We start from the raw sequence: 23081 nt of genomic DNA, 5'->3' as shown, positions 1-23081 counted from the left end.
GCTTTAAGGATTAATTAATATCTTTACTGGTAATATAACTTTAAGAAGAGTCGTTTTTTTCTGTCTGCATTCTTACAGAGTCTGGCCGGCTGATAAACAACATGGATGGTGAAGCTTTGCAGCTTCAGACTGTTTTTCTCTTGCTTCTCATATGAAAACCCTGGAAAACCGTAGCTACTAAGAACAAATATACATGTTTTAGATTGAACAGGCAGTGTAAGACTTTGCTGTATATTTTTAAATAGAGAGGCAGCTCATAATATTCAATTATCGTATAATGGTTAATTTATTTCAGCAGTTAAGAAGTTTAAACCTCAAGGCCTTCAAGGTTTTTGTAATTAGTTTTGATTATGGTTGGCACTCAATGAAAACATAAGAATTAAATTATTTAGACAAGTAGAAAGTTATAAAAGACTAAATAAAACAGAGGTTTTATGGCTTCTGTATTGATAATTGCCCAGTTAAAAATAAAAAAAAAAGCAAAAAAGAGCTGTGTACAAGGATATTGATAAAAACAAATAGTGGAAGGAAAAACTGTTCTAGAAGGGATAAACAGCTGCAAAAAGAATAACTTAGGTGGATTTAGAAGCTAAGCACATTCAAGAGTTTGGACCAATAGATATTTCACACAACTTGGGTTCAAACTCTCTTAGCCGACTTTCACTTTTAGATTAAAATAAATCTGGGTTTTATTCGGACATGAAGGCCTCAGAGTCTGGAGGAAGAGTGGATGGACGCAGGTATGAAAACTGTTCCCAGTTGGTGATGATTTTCTTTTGATCCACTGGATTTTGTTAAGTTTTCGGTAAGCTAAAATTTCTGCATCATTTTATCTTCTATTTTCTGATGTAGTAGTATAATTTTCTGAGAAACCGAGTTTTATGTTACGTCATCTTTAATTCAAAACAAAATAGTTACTATAATAATTAACTTTTCAACTGCATTTTAATTTAATGAGCTGTAACTACAGCTGTCGTAAAACAATTAGCATCTGTACAGTCATGCTAGGTTACCAATAGATGTTACTACTAGCTTTATGCTAAGGTTTATGGAGAATCCAATTCATTGCTAACAATTAGCATTAGTGGCTTTTTCATCGGATCAAGAATATACTACGTAATATGTAGACTTAAAAGCTAATGTTAGCCACAAAGTTTAAAGAAAGTAAAACTCTCCTTCGTATCTGTGTATAATGAGGCGAACATCTTAAAACCTTTCTCCAGCTACTTGTCAGGGCTTCGGATCGATGTTCATCATTAATTGTTACGTTGGACAAGCCCTGCAAACACCCAGTGTAAAATGCTTTTTTCAAAAGATCGGAAACGATTGAGCCGCTTTTCCCCGAACGCGGAAGCTGAGGTGCAAAGAGCCCATTCCGCTGGTTGTCAAGACCACAAGCAGCTGGTTGTCTTGACAACTAGTGGGTAGAAAATGCCACTTTTCTACCTAAAAGAAACATTTTGGACAGAAAAAGTGCTTACCAAACTGCTGGGTGGAGATTTGTTATAGATGAACCAGTTTGAAAACTAATGAAGTAAAACTAAAAACCTCAAGATGCCTTCAGGAAGCCTGGAGTGCTGTTCATCAAGGCTTCAGTGATGGCTGCCTGGAGGTAGCCTGTTAAAAATTAGCTCTGGTTTAAAACTTTTGCACTATAATGTATAATTGAAGCGACAGAGCGTGCCATCTCAGTGTCAAGTGTCTGCATTAGAGTTAGCATCCTCACTCTTTTGGAGAATTTCCAACAGATCAAGTGCATTAAAGCTTAAATTATGAATAATGTTAATGTTTTCCATTAGGCAGCCTAAAAGCATTCATCAATACATGCAGAAGCTGAGCTAAACCGAGCCGCAGCAAGTTAGCGTAAATTAAAGTCACAGTGACATAACGGCCCAGAGTATCTGGGGCTCCTGTTAAAGAATGACGCTGCATTTAGCTGATGCTGCTCTTTAACATGTGATTTCAAAATAAACCCATCAAATCTGATTTTTCAGAGCCGTGTTATTTAAAATAGGAACACAAGCTGCTCTTTCTTGGGGGGAATAAACTCGAGCATGTCAAATATTTAGTTTGTTTCAGCTGTAAGCACTTTTTTAACCCTAAAACAGGCAGGAGTGGAAAATAAATCGCAAAAATTTTGAATTTGATGTTATTACTCATTTTTTTAGGCCCTAAAAAAATTCCACATTGATTTTATATTGAATATTTTGAATTTTATTAGTTGTGTCTTCCAGGATATGTTGCTATTACAGTTTAAAAAATCTATATAGTTACACACTATAGTATTGTTTGGCCATTTGTATCTATTGTAGCACTTTTAAATTTGATTTGATTAATTTTCACCTAGTAATCAAATGACAAAGCAATATAATAATTCATAAAGTAAAACAAAAACAACTTTTTATGATGAACAAATGGAACTGAAAATGGCATAAAACAAAACACAGCAAAAATCTTAACGCTTTATTTTTTTTTTACATTTTGTCACATTATGATGTTTATTTATTGCTAAATTGTGAAGTTGAAAGAAAATCAACAAGTTTTTCTTTGTCTTTGCATTCAGGCTTTTACTTTGTGTTGGTCGGCTACATCCCAATAAAATACATTAAATAAAAATAATGATTAGATTATCTTAGATTTTATATATTTTACATATTTTGTTGTAATATAATAAACTTTGCCTAAAGTTATTGCGATGTCATTTTTTTCACCAGCAGTTATGCAAAAAAAAAAAAAAATCCTGCACAGACCCATTAAATAAATGTGAATATTATTGAAAAGTAAATGAAACACATTAATTACATACAGAGTAATTTTTTCAAGCTTTTCTTTCTACTGTGATGCTCTTTGAATTATATTTGATGAAACTATCTTTTAATTATTGGACTATTAAATCAGACATAAATTAAACAAAATATAGGCTTAATGAACATTATATTTAATAGTCATTTAAGTTATTTTCTAAAGGTGCGAGCCTCATCTGAACACATATACTAATTAATTAAATATGACTATAATGTTGCTTTATTTATTTTTTTATCCTAAAACTTAAATTTCTTTCCCCTTATTCCTAAAAAAATCTGCATTATTTTTCCTCCATTTTGCAGTTATTTACTGTGTTGGTCTGTCACATTAAATCCCCAATAAGTGCAAGTACTGTAAATAAATTTCAAGCACCTTAAGAAATAAATTGTTTAATCTAAACAAAAATTAAGCAAACCAAATCACTGCTGTATTTGTAAGACCAAACGACCAAAAGAATTAAAATCTTTAATTTGACTTTGATTAAATCTTAACACCTCATAACGTCGGTATTCCAGTGCAGCTATATTTCGGTTAATCTCATCAACCGTATCGCTTTCTGAATCCGTGTTGCTGATGAATCATCGCTGGGATTTATAATGGAGTCGGAGCTTTTTACCACAGATTAAACATGATGTATAAAAACCAGTTGGAGCTAAAGTCTACAGCAAATCATCAATCAATACACAGCTCAAGGTGAGTTCATCTCGTCTGGGTTTAACACGCCCTGCTGTGCTTTATGGACCCGACCAAATATGAAGGTCGGGGGCCTCTGAAGGGCCGCCTGCGCGCTCGTTGTGTTCAGGCTGAAAATCCAATTTCATACAGAGGCTTCGTATGAAAGCTCAGTAATGCATCCGGGACGCACACGGCCCCGCCGCCCTATATGTGTCTCGCAGATTAATTAAGAGGAAGGGGGGGGGGGTTCATCTCCTGCCAGGTCTGGTCCGATTGAAAAGGGAGCCGAGGGACAGCAGAGCTGGCAATTAGTCGCACAGCAGAGACAACGTGGAGCTTTGAGCCTCCAGCAGCCGGTCGCTCGGTGCCAATCAAGACCAGCTAAAGAAGTTCAACTCTAACTTTGCTGGAGACTTGAGATGCAAATCTTTCAGTATCTAACGATTCAGTTCAGATTGTTAGGGTCACAACTCGATTCAGAAACCAATTTCTCTGTTCAAATGGTGACTGACGAGAGAAGAAGACGGTGTAAACAAGTAGAATCAGAATTCCTTTTATTGTCGTTGTGCACGAAAGAAAGCACAAAAAAATTAAAACAATGTCGACTCTCGAAGGCAAGACAAATAATTAAATAAAGTTAATTATTATCTCAATGAATATAAAAATATAGTAGAAACACACAGAAACTACTGGGGTGAATAAATAAGGTTTTAGATACATTTTAGATGAATTATTAATATAGAACATTTATTTAAACAATAATATAAGGTTCCATACTACCTTATATAGAAGGTAGTATGGAACAAAATAGGAGTAAATTTCCAACTTAAAACTCTGAAAATTTGAGATTAATCTCAGAAAAGATCTAGAAATTACAAGAACTTTCTGGGCTTGAAAAGTTGAAAATTTGCTAGGAAAATCTCAGAAATATTCTAGAAAAAAAAACACAAGAAAATTTGAGTTTTAAAAGTCAAAAACCTGTTACAAGAAAAAAAACAAGAAACATAACATAGCTGTTATGTGTACACATATAGTGGTGCTGTTATTAAATAATGTAATTAAAATTTAGGGAAAAAAACTAACTTGGTTGCAGCCATTGCAGGTGCCTTTCTCTTCACGGTGCAGTGTTCTGTTCGGACACCAGGGGGCAGTATGTGACAGTGAATCCTGCTGGTGTGGAGGTTTAATGTAAATCTGCAGTGTCTTGCTGGATAAAGACAAAAAATAAACTTAGACCAGGAATGAACATCTGTGCAGCAGTTTTAAGTTTTCAGATTATAGAGTTTATAAAAATTATAGATTTACTGTGGGGTTTTATTTTAAGCTGTGCTTTAAGCAGTGGATTTTAGTTTCAGTTCTGCTGTGGAGTTTCTACTTCCATCAGAGAGGTATTGATTTCTCGCTATGATAAATTTGGAAGCTGTATTCTGTTGTTCCATTTACTCTGGGGCGTTTTATACTTTAATTGGTCGTTTCTGATACAATAATAAAAATGACACAATGTGCAGTGAAAAATATAAAGCTGATTTAGAGCTGTAAATTTACCACCGTACTATTCTGTTTTTGCTTTTTGTTTTGCATTTAAATATTACTGTTAATCAAACTTTTATATAAGCCAAAACAAAAACCAGAGAAAATCAAAAGTGCTGTTTTTAAACTATTTACATTTAATAGAATAGAAGAGTATAAATAAACAAGCAATCTTCCAATCCAGAGCAATGTGCAACTGAATTGGTCAATAAAAATATTACAGTGTGCATGTCTCTTTGAGAATTAAGACAGATTATTTACAAATAGTGACAAAGAAGTTTTAAGAGTATGGATGTAAACATTTATTTAAGTGGGAACTCAAATTATTAAAGGAACATAAAGTTATCCAAACCAAAATGGTCGTATATGAGAAACCCGTCTTGCTGCACTTGGTAAGTAATTATTAAACTGTAATTTATACATTTTGGGAAAGCTGCATTGCTTTATACTCGGGGATCAAGAACATTTGACAACAGGAACTAGGTCAAACGATCTAAAAAAGAAACGAATCATGCCCTAATGACTGAAATTCAAGAATGAATCAGAGGAAACCGTAGCTACGTTTCCATTACAAATATGCGCAAAACGTTTTTAGAGATTCCACTAAGGATGAGTCATTTAAAACATGCCGTGCTATCATCACTTCCTGTCATCTTCTTCTTCGTCTTTTCCTCCAATAGCAACATCCTGTTGTTGATCATGCTTCATGTTTGACGCAAAAAAATGTATCCAGTGCAGTTTTGCGAAATAAATTGTTGATGCAGAAAACTAGGACGCACAAAAAACATCCTGGTTTTTTGTAAGTTTTTCAAAATTGCCGCTAAAAAAATTTTTTAGCGAATGTTTGACTTCTGAAACTTCGAAATGTCCAAGTTTTTTTGAGAGAGTTTCTGAGATTAATCAAAAAAAATTTTTTCTAGCAAATATTTGACTTCTGGAACTGAAATTTCCTGGCTGTTTCCAGGAAACATTTTGATCTCAAAATTTCAGTTTTTTTGAATTTCTTCTTTATAAATTTTTTATCTACCATGGCCTGTTGTGGTCTCTCTCTCTTTCTGCTGGCTGGCGAACAGGAAGGCACCAGCTAGCCTTTTGTAGCGGCCCGAGGAGAACAGCTATGGGCTAAATCGGTGCAGAATGTAAAACACAGATGGCCATTGACTCACAAATGGGTTCATGGAAAATGAGAGCCTCTCATGTCAATCTGCTGAGTCTACTCCACAGCTTTGGCTTCTTTTTTTTTTTATTTCGCTGCCTCATCTGTCAGCTTCTCCTCTCCCTCTTCTTCTCCTTCCTTCTCCATCTTGGCTTTCCTCTCTACTCCGTCGCCTCAGGGCTTCCAGTCAGAGTTAATTAGCACAGAGCCGAGTTGTGTTTAATGGTTAATGTGATTTCTTCCTGTGACAGCACCCTGTCCCTTCTACATACACTCAACATCTATCCATGTACACTTGCGTTGAGAGTTGCGTCCTCGCCTACACGCCCGCACACTCGCCTGCTTGCTTTGGCTGTCTGTCATTTCACCTACACCCCGGAGATACCGACCATATGCCCAAACCAGCGTGCGCCTCTCCCCCAATTTCTTTCTCTCTAGGAAGCTAGATATAGAGCGAGTGGGAGTAGTGGTGGAAGAAAAGAAACAGGTGAAAAGCTGTGGGGAGATAAAACCCGTTCCATCTGACAGGGACTGTAGAAGATTGAATTTGGGGCAGAGATGATGGAAGCAGCGAAAAGGGAAAACCAAGGACTTTCCACTGCTATGCCGCGGCACAAAGCAGCCCGAAGAGCAGGTTGTAGATGTGAAATTTTAATCACTTCTCTGTGTGCAAATTTAGTAGCCGCTTAATCAGAATCAGAAGCACTGCAGACACTTTGAGGAGGGATCATAAGGCGTTGCCTGCTGTTGAAGTATTTTGGTTGGAGAGGCGTCTGAAATGTGTGGAACATTTCTGGTTATTCAAGGACTTTTATGAGCCATTTTTATGTTGGCCAAGACAGCTCAGTGAGCTGCAGCTGAAGAAAGTACAAAACATAAGCAAATTAAGAAATGGTTCATTTAACACCTGCGAGTCAGCAAGAAAGCACACTGAAACTTCTCAGGATACACCTAAAGATTAGGGCGCCACCCACTGGATGTAGTGAGAAACAACGACCTCAGCTTTCTGCTCCGTGTTGCACTAAACATCCGCCAGCAGTGCGCTACTGATCGCTAGCACCTACTGAACTTAGGCAGGAGTTTGTTCACCCAACCAAAGAAAATGGATCCACAGAACCAACAGTGTTACAACCTAGTCACAACATCCATCCATTCAATGGTTTATAAATATACATGTTTTCTGTTAATGGTTATCGATATACCATTATGTGTAGTTGGAGGTTGCTACAATCGATAGTAGTTACACAGGCACACCCACTAGAAGGAAACAAACGCACCCAGTGCAACACTGTCATTCTATTGGCTAAGAGGTTGCCAGGCGATGGTACTTTTTTGCTCTGAGCACAAGCAGAAAATGTTTCGCAAGCGAGCGGAGAGGTTTTCAAGTGGAGATTTGATCCGAGCAGGGACAGGTTTTGAGTGTGAGGAGAAAGGTTTAAGAAAGCACATTGAATATTTGAAAGAGAGCAGAAGTTTGGAGTACAAGCATTACAAGTTTTGAGAACAAAAGACATGGAGTCCTGCTTTCAAAATGAAAATGTGTGCTCTCGAATTATGGCAGGAAAATTTCCCCTTATACTAAGTTTACAGCATCACATTATGGGCTTGACAAACGGAGGGCGATGAACAACAATGAAGGGCGACCGTTTCAGTGACAGCAAAAACGTTGAACATTTTTGCAACGTTCTTTTAAATGCATAAATTATGTTTGTAGTTTTTTAATGTGAATTTTATTTCGTATGCCTGCTATTTTGAACATCATTTTAAAGATGCAGCTCGAACATTTTTCAACTTTCTTCTTTTGCATTGCTGGCTGCATGTGTACAAGCTTAAAGTTTCACATGGATAAATTACGCTGGTTACTCGGCTGGATGAGGACAAGTGACTATCGCCTCATTGCTCAATTTCAGTAGGAAATTAAGGGAGTTAACGTTTAAACAAAATGACTTCCTGAACATAAAACCTGGAAAACTGAGAATCTTCACACAGACAATAAAACATTTGCTTAAACATTTTTTGAAAATGCGGTACATTTAAAGATCTTCAGCAGCTAGTAAAATTATTAATCAACACCAGTTCACAGATTTTGGTGAGACGTATTATGAAGTTAGGGGTAGTTTAAGACTTTTTAGAATTTATCCATGACAGATTTAGATTTGAAAGGTTGCTCAGTGAATGCTTTCTGATTTATTTTTTTATTTTTTCCTCTCATTCAGCCTGGATATGTGAAGCTGTCCAAACCAGTGGCTCTGTGGACTCAGCAGGATGTTTGCAAATGGCTGAAAAAGCACTGTCCCAATCAGCATCAGATCTACAGCGACGCTTTCAAACAGCACGACATCACAGGTACATTTCTGAACCCAAACAGTGATTATTAAGATCATTGTGTTTCGCACATGCACCTTAAACTGATATTATGGCTGCTGGACACAATGTGTGATTAAAAACATATTTATTGCTTCAATTTGCTCAAATCTTGGGCTAACACTTAAATTTGGACATTTTTATGCCTCCAATGCAAGAAAACCTTTAAAACAATAAATGGTTAATATTTCTTTTCTGTTTTGGTTGGACAAGATGTCTAAACGGTAGCGATTCAGAAAAATCTCAACACAAGATCTTCAATATTTATATAAAAGATTACTTCTTTTCAAAGTGAAGTCTGTGTTGACAAAAACTAGCTAGTTTTTCACTGCTATGTCTGAAACTCTTATTTTGAAGTAAAAAAGGAAGTAGTTCTACAGTAGTGATCATGTGGTCTGTTATATTCCCCGGTAAAATATGTAAAAAAAAAAACAAACTTAACCCCCCACCCCCAGCTTTAAGTAAGTGAAATTCTGAAGAAACCTGCTTAAAATGGGAAAGATGTACGTTTGCTGTAATGCTAATGCTAGCTTGTGGACTACTGGTTAGCAATGCTAATGTTAACCTTTAAGAACAAAAATGTGGTTTCAGCCATGTTTTTCTTTCATGAATACATTTAACAGCTTTCCCATTTCTGTCTATTAAATAAACTATTTCATTTTATTTTATAAAAATTCTACTTTCTCCTTCAGCCACCATAAGGTAGATCCAACCCTCAAGCTTTTATGTACCTCAAAATGCTGTGAAACGTTCCCGTTGTGGGAACAGCAGTTCTGTTCTGCTGCTGTCAATATATCCATCCTTCTACTTTGGAAAAAAAAGAAAGTGAGAAATGACCATGAAATCTGTCTTCTGACCTAAACTTGGAGCCAACAACAGCTCCTCTTTCTTTCAGAACTCTTCAGAAGTTTCAACATCTTGCCTCTGAGAAGCCAGATTTCATTCATAACCTCCCAGGTGCGCGCCACACCTGCCGTCTGGCTAACAGCCCACCCGTCTGTCCATCCCTCCCCTTCCCTCTGTCTCTGTTACCAACGGTAATGGTTGCCACGTCAATCACTCCCCCAGCGACACCCTTCAAGGTCACCCTGGTTCTAACAGCGCTTCAGTCCTCATAGAAACAGACGACCATTAATTTTCACGGCACTCTTCTCTCTCAGAGCCCGGCTGATCACACTAATATGTTTATTTTTTGCTCCTGAAGAAATCCTCGACTCGGCGACCGGCTGGCGACATAAATCTTGTGATGAACGAACGGCGCGTTGACTCACTCTTTGATGCAATTTTAACCGCTATACGTCTACGTGGAGCTTCAGCATCACCTGTTTAATGGTGTGAAAATATGAATCTTTCTGCTTTGCACCGCAAATCGCGCAAATGTCTCATCAGCTGCAAAGAGGTCGAATAAATGACCCACGGTTCATTGCATGCCTGCTGAAGCGCCGCTTCAATTTGACAGCAACTCTCAAGGAGAAAGATTTTAGAAGCATTTGATTTGTTTTCTTTTCATTCAGGTTGTAAACTATCACACTTTGATAGATTGACTGTGATTTTTAGGTTTTTGCGCCACAGTGGATTGATGTGTTTAAAAGATAATTTGCTGCTGGTTTAGAGAAGATTAACACGAACTATCACTGAAAACTCACTCTTATGTCTGAGTCGTTTCTGTACTTTTCTCAAAAGAAATAATTTTTGTGTGAAAAAATAAATAAAATTTCATTAGGTTTATCTCAGAATGAACAAAGTTGAACATCACAATGTTTCTTAGAAGCCAAAACCATTTTATTACACCAAGACTCCCTATTTTCTCCGTCACTGCAAAACACAACATCTTACCAAGTATTTTTGTTCTAGTTTTTAGTGAAAATATCTTGGTGTACTTCAGATAAGACAAAACTAATTTACAAGTCACTTTTCAGCAAGAAAATACTAACAAAGTGAATAAATCTGCCTGTGTAGATAGTACTTTTTCACCAAAATTAAGGAATTATTGACTTTAAAAAAGCTCCTATTTCTTCGTTAACTACTTAATTGCTGCTCTGAATATGGTGTTCTTCCAGAGAATGGCCTTTTTGATGCTGGGTTAATCAAGCAGTGTTAGAAAATAGAAAAATAATAATTCAAATTAGAAAATAACTGCCAATATTAAAAGAAAACACTATATTCTAATTCACAAATGTTAAACAATTACATTGTTTTTGTTGGGACACCATTTGATTATATTTAGGCCCGAGCAGCAAAGCGCTGCGAAGGCCTATTGTATCTGTACTGTTTCTTATTATTCTTCTTACGATTCTGCCCCCCTCTTCGTGCGCCTTTTTGGGGGCTTTATCATATTCAAAAACTCACCAAACTTGGCGGAAGCGACTAGGCGGTTTAAAAATTTTGAATTTTAAGGTCGCTGCAAAAATCGCAAAAAAAATTGCTCAACGGCGGCAACTAGCAACTTTCAACAGACCCATTGCTATTCACTTACTTCATCGTAGAGACTTGAAAATCGGTACAGTTGTAGAGCTCACTAAGACGCTCAGAATTTACAAGTAATGTCATAGTGCAAGTATCACAGGAAGTCGGCCATTTTGTATTGAAGGTCCATTTTTTACCTCGACTTTGACGTTTACAGCCTTCGCATTTGATCGAACTCCTCCTAGGGATTTCGATTGATCGGCTTCAAACTCGGTCAGTCTGATCATAAGGCATGTCTGATTTAAAGTTATCAAATTGGTGAGTTTTGGAGCATGTTGAAGGGGGGTTACCAGGGGTCAAAGTTCACCTACACGCCATGAAACAAAAACCTCTTATATTTCATATACAAAAACACATAGAGGGACCAAACTTTCAGTGATTGATCGGCATCGGGTGTCCTATAATACCCTGCAGTGAAATTTTTTTTTTACGTAGGCCACGCCCCCTGAGAGCCGGAAGTGTAATGTTTTACTGTGAACGGTCGCTATCTTAGCCCTTTGACCTAATCAACATGAAACTGTGTCCAGAGACAGAAGACATGTTGGTGTGTTGTGGATTCCAACCCCGACCGGCTGCGATGAAGCAGGTGGGCGTGGCGGCGTTGCGAACGCCATCGAATTTCGTTTGGCTCTGAATTCCACAGTTTCGGGGAGAGCTGCTCCAAACTCACTAGGATGGATCCTTATACACCCGCCAACAGGAATCCATAGCGAAATTTGGTGGGCGTGGCCTAATTTCTCTACATCTCCCCCTAGAATATTTTAAAAAATCAGCCCCAAGCCATGCTTTATCCTAGAATTACGAAACTTAGTACACATGTGTATCTTGTCAGGACGTACAAAAAAGTCTCTTGGAGCCATGCTCTAAACCCAACAGGAAGTCGGCCATTTTGGATTGAAGGTCCATTTTGGACCTCGAGTTTGACGTTTACAGCCTTTGCATTTGATCGAACTCCTCCTAGGGATTTCGATTGATCGGCTTCAAACTCGGTCAGTCTGATCATAAGGCATGTCCAATTCAAAGTTATCAATATGGTGACATTTGAACAGGTGGAAGGGGGGTTAGCAAGGCTCAAAGTTCCCCTGTGATCGACTGTGTAATACAAAGGGCTTTGTCATGTGTAGGGCAATGCTGCCCTCTGGTGTCGAATTACTGAAATAATGAAACTATTTCAGTAATTTCAGTAATTCGACACCAGAGGGCAGCATTGCCCTACGGAATGACAGTTCAATGTTGAATTAAATAGGAAAAAATTAAATAATTTGTAATTCTATAACAAAAACTCACAGAGACACCAAAGTTTGAGATATTGATCATCCTGGGGTGTAGAATAATATCCAATGGTCAAATGATGACATCACGTAGGCCACGCCCTCTGACAACAGGAAGTGTCATGTTTTACTGTGAACGGTCGCTATCTTAGCCCTTTGACATAATCAATATTAAACTGTGTCCAGAGACAGAAGACATGTTGGTGTGTTGTGGATTCAAGCCCTGACCGGCTGCGATGAAGCAGCTGGCTGTGGCGGCGTGGCGAAGTGACCTGTAACGCCGATGCCATACGTTTGCTTCTAGATTCCACATGTTTCGACCGAGCTGCACCAAACTTGGCCTGACTCATCCTGGTGTGATGACTGACAATGCTATGTCATCATATTATGACGTCATCTAAGCCCCGCCCCCTCAGAACAGGAAGTGCCGTTTTTTTCCTTGGAAAGCTCCGTTTATGGCTCTCTTGACCTAATCAAGATGATTCGGATGATAAACTCTGTCAATGCTCGCTGCTGGCTGAACCGTGTGGGCGTGGCCAAACGGCGAATATCAGTCCCTCGCCATATGAATACGTTTGGCTCTTATTCACGCATAGATCATCCGATTGGCGCCAAACTGGATATGTATGACCTTTGTTCACCTCTAAAGAGCCCAACGGGTTTGAAATGTAATTTGGCTCAACTGCGCCCCCTAAGTTAATACATGGGTTGTATCTCCTCGACGCATCGACCGATCTGCGCCAGATTTTTCGACAGTCGCCGGGCAGCGCCGCCGAACGCATTCACGCGTATCGCCCGGTGGACGGGCGGGGAAAATGCGCGACAGCTTCTGCGGCGGCTGGCGGGCGGCGGTGCTGGAAACTGCGGCGGAGCTTCCGCGGTGGGGAGCGGGCTGCAGCTCTGGAAAACGCGCGAGAGCTTCTGCGGTGGCCGGAACCCCCGCGGTGGCCAATAGGCCGGAGCGGCGCTTGCTGCGAGGGCCGCCCGAGGCTGCTTGCAGCTTTAATCTGTGTTTCCTTTTTGTTTTGAATGTATCCATTTTAATGTATACCTCCTTGTTTGTTTGGTTAGTTTATTTTTATTGCCGTTATTTGTTGTATTATTGGGTTAATTATTTTGTAGTTCAATGCCCCTTTATTCCACTTAAAAAAAAAAAAAAAACTTAAAACAAGTCAGGTTTGAGCAAGATACATGAGCCTGTTTCAAGTCAATAATTCCTTAATATTGATAATAAAAGTACTAGTTCCACTGGAAATCTTTTTCACTTATTTCAAAATCAACTGCCACTGCGTCGTTACCTAGCAACCCTAGCCAAGCCCAGCCTGTCACCTAGCAACCCAGTTCTAGTTCCACTGGCAGATTACGTCACTTATAACAAAATATTTTCCTATGTTATGAGTAAAATAATCTACCATTGAAACTAGTACTTTAAAAAACATCAATATTAAGGAATTATTGACTTAAAACAAGCTCCTGTATTTTACTTTAAAGTTACTTGCATGTTAGTTTCGTCTTGTTTCAAGTGTACTAATATATTTGCTCTTGAAAATACTTTTTTGTGTTTTTTTCTGGTCTGCTTCTGAATTTTCTAAAGCCATTTATTGTGAGAAAGAATTAAATAAGTAGTACAGACTTATACTTTCAAACTGAGACAATTGGGAGATAATAGCATGCAGAAAATCTGCAAGTAATTCAGTTTGTCTCCACATTTGGCATTAATTAACAGAAGCCAATTAAAACGGGCCAAGCCTTACCAATTCAGACTCACAAGGCAATTTGCATCCTAATCAATCTTAGGAATATTATGCGGACATTTTATTTCATTTCAATGCAGCAACAGAATAAACACGACTAACCAATGTAACACTGTTGGGAAAACAATCATGCGCAGACAAGCAAACAAGGAGTTTGAATATGTTTATGTTGGAATATAGGCATGCATCTGAGATAGGAGATTATCTGTTTATTCGGTGTGTTTGTCAGACTCTACTTGTGACCTTTTCATAGTTGAAACCGCGTGAGCAAGGCCGGGGTTTGACTTCCTTGCGCCAGACTTTTCCTTTTGCATTCAGTGTGTGCACTGTATTCCCACCAATCCATCCATAACTGAATACCTCTTTTCGACTGCCAGCGGTGCTCAATCTCACTTGTCTTGGCAACATCGTCATCCCTTTCACTAAGTACCAAATCAATAAGCAGTCTCTCTTTTCCAGATCATAATTCAAACAGACAATTCCTCCACCCTCTTTAGACATTAAACAGCAGCATGGGGAATGCATTTCACTGCGTATTGAGGCGCGTGCAACATTTTAGCATCGAGCGACTTCAGTATGCAGCAACCGCTTCACTGCTGTAACCTCTGCCAAAGGAATCAATGCTTCCCGTCCTCCCTCCAGCCTCCACTGCCAAGAAGACGCCTCCCTTCCTCAGTCCTCACCTCCGACCCCCAACAGACACGGCTGCACGGATGTTTCCAGGGACATAGTGCCATTTTATAGCACAGTCACATAACTATGATAACTTCAGTTGTTATAAAAATGCTATACATATTAAATATAAAAAAAGAAAAGATTTTGTAATTTAATGTCTTAGAATTGCGCCTCTGTCTCTTTAAAAACTTTTCTAATTGCCAGTGGCTAGTTTAAAGGAGCTGAGTGGTTGAGGAGGAGCTGTGTCTCGAACGCGGGGCTACGTCCACCCAGGCGTTTTGCACAGCTGAATGGTTGCCATGGAAATTAAAATATTTCTCAAATATGCATGAGAGAATCAAAGCAACACTCCAGGCGTGTTTTTGATGAGAGAATAAGATTATAGCATGATTTAAAGCTAAAAAAAGTTGATTTTATGCAATACTGCTCCTTTAACAATGTCCTAAAACTAAGATTTACCTTCTGATTGATTTCAAAATATATATATATATATATTTTTTTTATGTGGGGGCAATCTTTTAAGTTTCTCTCTTCAGTCTGGGAAAGTTTCCCTCACAAAACTCAGTGATATATGGTGTCATAAGTCCTTGCTCTGAATAATTAATAGCCTGTAATATTAGTGGTTAAATGAAGGGTGGCTGGAGTCCTACTACTCTATCCGCCCCGCTAGTCAAACTCGTCATTTCAGCCGCCTGGAAAATACCAGCGAGCCCATGCAGCTCTGGACGAGACATCTTCTGCAACTGGAGGGTCTCACATTGAATACTAAATGTATATTTGATGAGGCCCAAAAAAGGACAAAAGGTGACAAAGTCTATTTCAAAACAGTCGAGGACACACAGAAACTAACCACAACAACCATTTAGCCCTTAGACAATGAATTGTGCAGGCTGCCGCCGGCTGCTGTCATAGAAATGCAGCTGGTTAATGGAGAAAAAGACATACAGCAAATGAGTCAAACAGACTGAAGTAACAGGGCTGCACATCAGGTTGGAAGCTGCAGTGTAGCATGAAGATTTCTTTTTCCTCCTGATAGAACATTTGTTGGACAGTTTGATACTCTGAGATGAAATAATGATTAATTATACAAATTATAGCTGCTGATTTAGTTCAGATCAGCAATTATGGAAACCAAAGGTGTGTAAAAATGCATTTATTGATTCATTAGCTACCTCTAACAGCTATGGCTTAAGTGTCCCAGATCCTACAGCTTTGTAGACTTTGGCAGCCTTATATGTGGGATGTTTTGATTTTTTTCCTCAAGCTTTTCTTGTTAAACACATAATTTTTACTGTCTAAATCTATAATCATGACTTGGAACAGCTGTTTCTTGTACTTAAATAGATGTTTCTTGTTGTTGCTCATCATATCAACATGGTGCAGTTTGTGTCAAACAATCCAGACTAATTGGAAAAACTGCTGTTTACCTCCTCGCCTGTGGTGGCGCTCCACCAAGAACTACTGAAGGAAACAACACAGAAACCTAAGACAAGCTCAATTTCCTCCTTAACAAAATGTAAACATATATAGAGTAACATCAGAGTTTAGTGTTTGGAGGATTTCTCTTTTGCCTTTAGTAAAAGACCAGGAGTCATTTCTCCCACTAGTGCCAGACTTTTAGGTTTGATTAGGTTGTGTTTACCCAGAATCAGTGGTGGAGAAAGTACTCATACAATGTACTTAAGTAAAAGTACAAATACACAGACAAAAATTTACTCAAGTAAAAGTCAAAGTACCACATTATTATTTTACTTAAGTAAAAGTAAGAAAGTACAAGCTTTTAAAACTACTTAAGTATTAAAAGTAAAAGTACTTGCCGACCATAATACCTAATGGCTTATATAATGTCATTAAGTGTACCTATCGTATTTAGTTTTAATAAATCAGTAATGTACCATTTTAATGAGCAATGCTGCAGATAAAGCATGTTTTTATTGTGTTTACCCCCTGTGACAGTTTAGATTTAGATATTTTATTCTATGCATCAGAATTCCAGGGATGACCTGCAGGGTTACATGTAATTAGGCAAAATGAGAGAAATTATTATACCTTTGAAATGTTTTATTTAATTCAAAATAACCACGTTCAAAAGAAAATTGTTTCCCTGAAAAAAGGGACTTTAAACTGACCTAACAAACATCAAGCGATTTGGAAACATCTAGTCTTTCGTCCTAACAAAACATGAACTTAACTTTTTTGCCAGCTATTTTGAGAGAACTCTTAACAGAAAGGGGCTGACAATAAACACCTTCCAGGCAGGGGGGGGTACGGCTGACTCTGTGGGCGGGAATGTCCGCCAATGTCGCCGGACTTGCGACAATTGCGTCTCATTGGAACCCATATTCTAATTTATTGAATATGACTGTAACTGTTACATGGAGATTATTTTAATGGCGCTAACATTTATTCAATAACCAGGACGTGAAGGAGTTTAGCGTCAACTTATATGTAACATTCATGGCGGGAGACGTGATCACGACCGCAGTAATCACTGTTACTTGCAAGTTCATGCTAGCTTATAACAATATACAGTAATCGTATTTATTTACTGCAGTCGAGTTCAACAAAAAGCTTGCTAAGATTACATAAAACTTCACTAACACAAATTAATTTAACATCGATAGCGTTTAGCAACTTAACTTACCTCAATATGTTTTTTTAAATTTGATGGTGAATTTTTGAAAGATAGAATTTCATGCTTTCGGGGAAGGCAAAGGCGGCAATGGAATCTCCAGGAAGCGTTTTTTGACCCAGTTATTTCAAAGAAATCTTTTAAATAAGGCCATGGGTGGGGCAGGTCTTCTGGAGGATGGCTATCCTTGGACTCCATTCTGGGAGTTAATGATTCTGCAGGTCCTGCGTACTGTGCTGCTCTTCTTGAGGGAGGGCCTAATGGTTATTTCCCGCTTTGGATTGGTTCAGCGGACTGATTCTGCTCTCGCCATTGGATACTTTCAAACTAATGAACAAATCAAAAAACTGAAATGCGTCTTGGATGTAACGAGTAACGAAACGCTATATAGAAATGTAGTGAAGTAGAAAGTACAGATACTTACTGTTAAATGTAGTGGAGTAAAAGTAGAAAGTATCCATTATTAAATCTACTTAAGTAAAGTACAGATACACGAAAATTGTACTTAAGTACAGTAACGAAGTACTTGTACTTCGTTACTTCCCACCACTGCCCAGAATGCCCTGCACTATTGACGCTTTCCAACTACATAACTTAATTATTCGAGGCACCATGATGGCCTCAGAAGTGAGGGACAGGACTATTGAACAGAGCGACTGAAATAGTTTTCCAAAGTTGTTTTTATTAGTTTATTCACAGTTTCTACTTGTTCAAGTCGAGCTAATTTGTCTGTGAACATAACAGACCTGGTTGGGGCTCATACAAAAGTTGGAAACAGCTAGCTCAGAAACCGACCCGTACCTCCTCCCTGCTGACGTGTTTATAAAAATACCAACTTTGCCTGAATTCACACCACATGATTTATGTCACCATGTCATAAACAGCGTTTCCCCTTAAAACAGAGCAGCAATAAAAACGTACAAAAGACGAGAAGCTAACCAGTTTTTTTCCATACGTGCTAGGCTACATGATGGTGTGGCTTTGTCGTCATGGTTACCAATGATTAGATGCTACCTTCTCCATAATGCAGTATTTGATATCGTTCTAATCATACTTAAAGTATAAAATTCTTACGTTGTAAAGTGTTCACTACAATTCCGTGATTAAACCGAGGGCTGCCAGTCGTTATGATTAACGGTTGCTATCCATCACCGCCATCTTTCCTCATTAAGTTATAAAATAAAAAGACAAGTTTGTGATCATATTTAAAGTGAAATAAACTAAATAGAAGCGATACTAGGTTGCACATGACTGGTTTTAAAGGAGCTCATTGGTTGTTTTGACGTCTGTCATGGCGGAGCGGGCGGAGTTATGGAGAGTGAAAAGGGTCAATAGCTTGTTTCCTGCTTTTGGAGCGGCTTTTACTCCGCTTGGCGTTCACATATGCATCAGAACCAGAGTTTGCTTATTTGGTCTGCATCAGAGTTTGATTACACATTCACACCTCATCAAACCGTTGTTTCTAGAGAACATTAATCTGAACTAAAGTTTGGATTAAAGCTTACTAAACAGGGCTGGTGTGAATGCACCACTTAAAAATTCCAGCAGAATCATCTCTAAAAGGATCCCTGAGTTTTTCTAACCACACCCTCCTCTCCATGATTACATCTTGAGTTTCTGTCCATGAATCCATATATGTATTGTTATATGGGGGATTACTGGTGAAGTTTGTAATCAATCTCCACTGACAGCAAGCTGGACTTTGTGTCAAGAATGTGGAAACGTTTTATCTTCGACCAAATAGCCCTTAAAAGCATCCCTGATGAACCAGACTTTTGCACCACCCATAAAGGTTGGCTAAACTCTTGAGTTTTCAGAAACAAAACCATGGAAACTGCATTCACTGAAACAAAAGCAGCTCAGTAAAAATATATGTGGTCTTGATTGGAGGAAGACTTTTCTGAATGCGACTATTTGACTGCAATCATCCTGAGGTGGAAATCAGTCCTAAAAAAAAAGGTAGATTTTAATGCCAATCATGAACAGTCATGCTTAAAACTGCCCACTTGTATCTGAATTAGCCAGAACGCATTTTAATGCCAAGTCTGAACAGGATCTCTATTGGTCCACAGATGACACAAAAAATGAGCAGACAGCTGACAGGAAGTGTTAAAAAATGTGCTGCTGTTGTAGAACATTAACCTGAGGAAACAAACTCAAATTATTTCACCAAGTACAATCTCTATTAAATCGAGGCACTGCGTTAATAAGCAGCCTTTGTGCACCTGTTCTTTTTATTTCTACCTGCAAAATGACTCCTGGTGGATCAATGCATATATGTGTGTATTTTGTGTTTATATTTAAGCGGGTGTAAACAAATGCACTCTAAGCTCCCATTCATCAAAGCTGCAGTTGACTGTGCCAGGCTGTAGCTGCAGATTAATCAGCTTCAGCACAACACGGCTGCTCACCCACCACTCATTAATCCGATTCTCAGGCACAATGTGGTTGTGTGCACATTGCCCAGTCTTTGTAAAATATGTGTGTGTAACATGCGTCGCTGTATTTGTTCTTTTATATACTGGAAGAATCTAAAAAATAAAGAAATTGTACAGACATTAATTAGTAAAAATTAATGATTCCCTCTGTTTTTTTTGCCACCTTTCTGCTACATGTATCACCCATATACCCAACATCTCCAGCTTTTATTTTTGTGCTCAGGATTGTAGCTCAATATTAGGTTTATGCTAACAAACAGCTTCGGTTGTCTCTGTGGACTTCCTGTTGACTCCCTACTTGAGCTCTGTCAGTATCTCTTGCGTAAAAGGTTTTTGGGTTGTTTCTTTTCAGTTGTTACTTTGTCCATATATGGAGTTACTTGCTGTTTCGCTGGGACAATAGTTAGCACTTTGTCCATTTTTATTTTATACATTGTTTTCTTCTATAGTTTTGGTTTAGTTTAATGGGTTTTGTGGGTTTTTCTTCATAAGTGACATTTTTCTTCTTTCATTTGGATTTCTGCTTCTAAAAAAACACCCAGCAATTATTTGTCAATAAGTTAATGTTCAATTTTTGTCTGGAAAATTAGCTGTTTCAAAAACCTCCTGATTAAGTCACATTCAATGGGCATTGCGCCGTTACCTAGCAACCCCAGTCGAGCCAGGCCATTACCTAGCAACACAAAATAGAGTTTGGATGTGCTGTACAATGGCTGCTGGAAAAGACAAGCATTTTGTTGTTGACATACCATCCAGAAACCACTTGCTGCATTCATATTGGTTGTGCAGGAGGCTCAACTACTGCTTTTCAAAGATGTACTGTTATATAATTTGGGCATCAGTTTGCTGCCATTTTTAAGTGAGAGTGTAAACATGGAGTTAAGGGGCTTGGCCAGCAGCAGCTTGTTTGGCTTTAAAGTGACAGGATGCCCTAAAACAGCTCATTCTGAAAATAGGCAGAACTCAACAGATGGAAATCTTGTTGTCTATGAATAATTTTGTACAAAAGATGTAATGAACATGTTTTGTTTAGCCCATAGATCTATCCAGACCTGTTCAAGGAACTATAATGGGTCCCCTTGAAGTCTTGTTTTAAATTGTAATCTTTGTTTATACAGTTTTAAGTTGGCTTTTAAAAAGCCTTACCAGGCACTCGGCCTTCCTGTAAAGCTGCTTTTCTGAAATATAAAACATAATGTGGTGTTTTTGTGAATGAAGATGTAATTTGTAAGACTGAATAGCATCTGCGTACAGAAACAGGAAGAAAAGCATCTTTTTGTATGCTCAGGTTAAATTGATGAGAAATACTTATTTTAAAAATAATGCTCTGCATAATTGTTTTTCAGGCTACTGTTGAAAAACTTCAAAAAATCTTTTTTACATTTAGAAATCCACTTGCGTGCCCAAACCACTTCACTGAGACGGTCAGTTTCCATTTTGAAGTGGAAAGTAAATATTGTAGATATGTTAGATGATATAAGAGATGCTTTTTATGTTTTGAGATTGCTAAATGAACCAGTCTTTCTGTAACTCTATTGAATAAGCAGCAGAAGTCTTAATATTTAGTTTTTACCTCTACTTTTTCCTTCTACGTTTCAGGAGTTTTTTTTACAGCTGATTTGCCTTTCCCCCCCTCTCACTATCAGACATTCAACTGCTTCCACAGCAACTCTTTCTCTTACCTCATTTATTTCCTCCTGACCACTTTCCACTTCTCCAGCCCTCCTCTTTCTCCTCCCTTTCTTCCTCCTCTCCTCCTGGCCATGCTACACTGCACAGTGCATTAATAGTGGTATGAAAAATTCCCCGCTGAGACATGGTGGGATCGTCGATGCCAATGACTCAGAACTGGAGGAACAGAGAGTTAAAAGGCTTGGACTCCTTACAGAAGTTGTTCCACCCCACTGACGTTGCCTTGCTGACAAGGAGGCATGGCACTTTGGCTGAATGTTGAGCTGAGTGTTTTTTATAGTAATCACTGGTATTCTTATATTGCAGTAATTGCAGCACTTCACTGGGTTTGCTCTTTTTTTTTTAAAGGTACGAGTCTGGTTTTGTAAGTTAAAGATTCATGCCAGTTGCTTCTATACATGCAAATATCTAAAAAAGAAATGATTCAACCTGGGATTTGCTCAAAAAGCTTTCTGAAGTTGTTTTTTCCTAGTATATTTTGGCATATGGATGTTTGACTGGTCTGATGTTAGAGCCTAAGATCTCAAAAGGCGTACAAACACACACACACACACACAGTCACCTACACCATTAAATTATTATTTCATAGATACGATTTAGCCTCTCAGACAGTTAAATCTACATATTGATCTGCTCCTTTCAATTTTAACTACTGGCATTATGACCAAAAGGTTTGCAGTTTTATTACGAACAAAACTTCTATATGATCGACCAACACAAAGCGATGCATGACTGTGAAGTGGAAGGAATAACAGCTGGAAGTTTTGGTTGTGTCTCTACAGAGGTCAGAAGAATATTTTAACGCATTTCTTTGCAAAATAACTCAAGCTCTGTTAGATTGGATGGTGTTCTTTCCAAGTCAGCTTTTATCTTAAAGGTGACACATTATGCTTTCATGAAAAGATTAAGACAGGGCAACACAAAATGTGTACATTTATTTTGCACACAGTCATTCTTAGATTATGAGATTTTAGTTTGCTGCTGGTCATGTCCCGTAACTCAACGTTTACACTTGAAAATGTCTACAAAAAGATGCGCAGTTATACAACTGTACATCTTTGAAAAGCAGTAGTAGAACCTCATGCACAATCAATAAGAATGCAGCAAGTGGTTTCTAGATGGAAAGTCAACAGCAAAACACTTGTCTTTTCCAGCAGCCATTGTACAGCACATACAACAGTAAAACCAGCTGACCAAATGTGCTGGAGCTGTGCACTAACATCATGGACCCAGACGTCTTGGAGGATCTTACCTTAACTATTGAGGACTATTTGGAAGCGATGGCTAAACCCTACGCTGCCTGTAGATGGCTTGGGTTTGCCATTTGCATGGTTCTGGCTTTGGAGTATTGGATTCCGCGCCTTCCACACCTGGGGTTGGTGGAGTTATGGCAGGAGGCAGAGTGGGAACGCCAGACAGCTCTAGCCATCATGGCTGGCGACCCTCTGCCTCATAAGCCGGACATCCCACTCTTCCGCTCCACCAACCCAGCTCCTATGTCTTTGGGACCAGCGTCTCCAGAGCTTCCAGCGTCCGAGCTTCCTAGTGCCCCCTCCGAGCTTCCTAGTGCCCTCTCCGAGCTCCCTCCTGTTAGTGTTTCCTTCGAGTCTCCTTCCCAGACTG

At 38.6% G+C, this 23081-nt stretch overlaps 1 protein-coding gene across 2 annotated transcripts in view; it reads left to right on the top strand.

Annotated features, from left to right (window-relative positions):
* samd12 (sterile alpha motif domain containing 12) overlaps positions 1-23081 on the top strand; it is a 168382-nt gene that overhangs the window by 76438 nt on the left and 68863 nt on the right. For both annotated transcript variants that reach the window (XM_023345452.1, XM_023345451.1), the window contains exon 3: positions 8383-8512. In XM_023345452.1, coding sequence (XP_023201220.1) covers positions 8383-8512 — 130 coding nt within the window. The remainder of the gene's footprint in view (positions 1-8382; positions 8513-23081) is intronic.

Source organism: Xiphophorus maculatus, chromosome 13 (genome assembly GCF_002775205.1).
Source record: "Xiphophorus maculatus strain JP 163 A chromosome 13, X_maculatus-5.0-male, whole genome shotgun sequence".
NCBI classification, from domain to species: Eukaryota; Metazoa; Chordata; class Actinopteri; order Cyprinodontiformes; family Poeciliidae; genus Xiphophorus; species Xiphophorus maculatus.
Note: the sequence above shows the minus strand (reverse complement) of the source record. Positions and strands in the feature narration are given on the sequence as shown.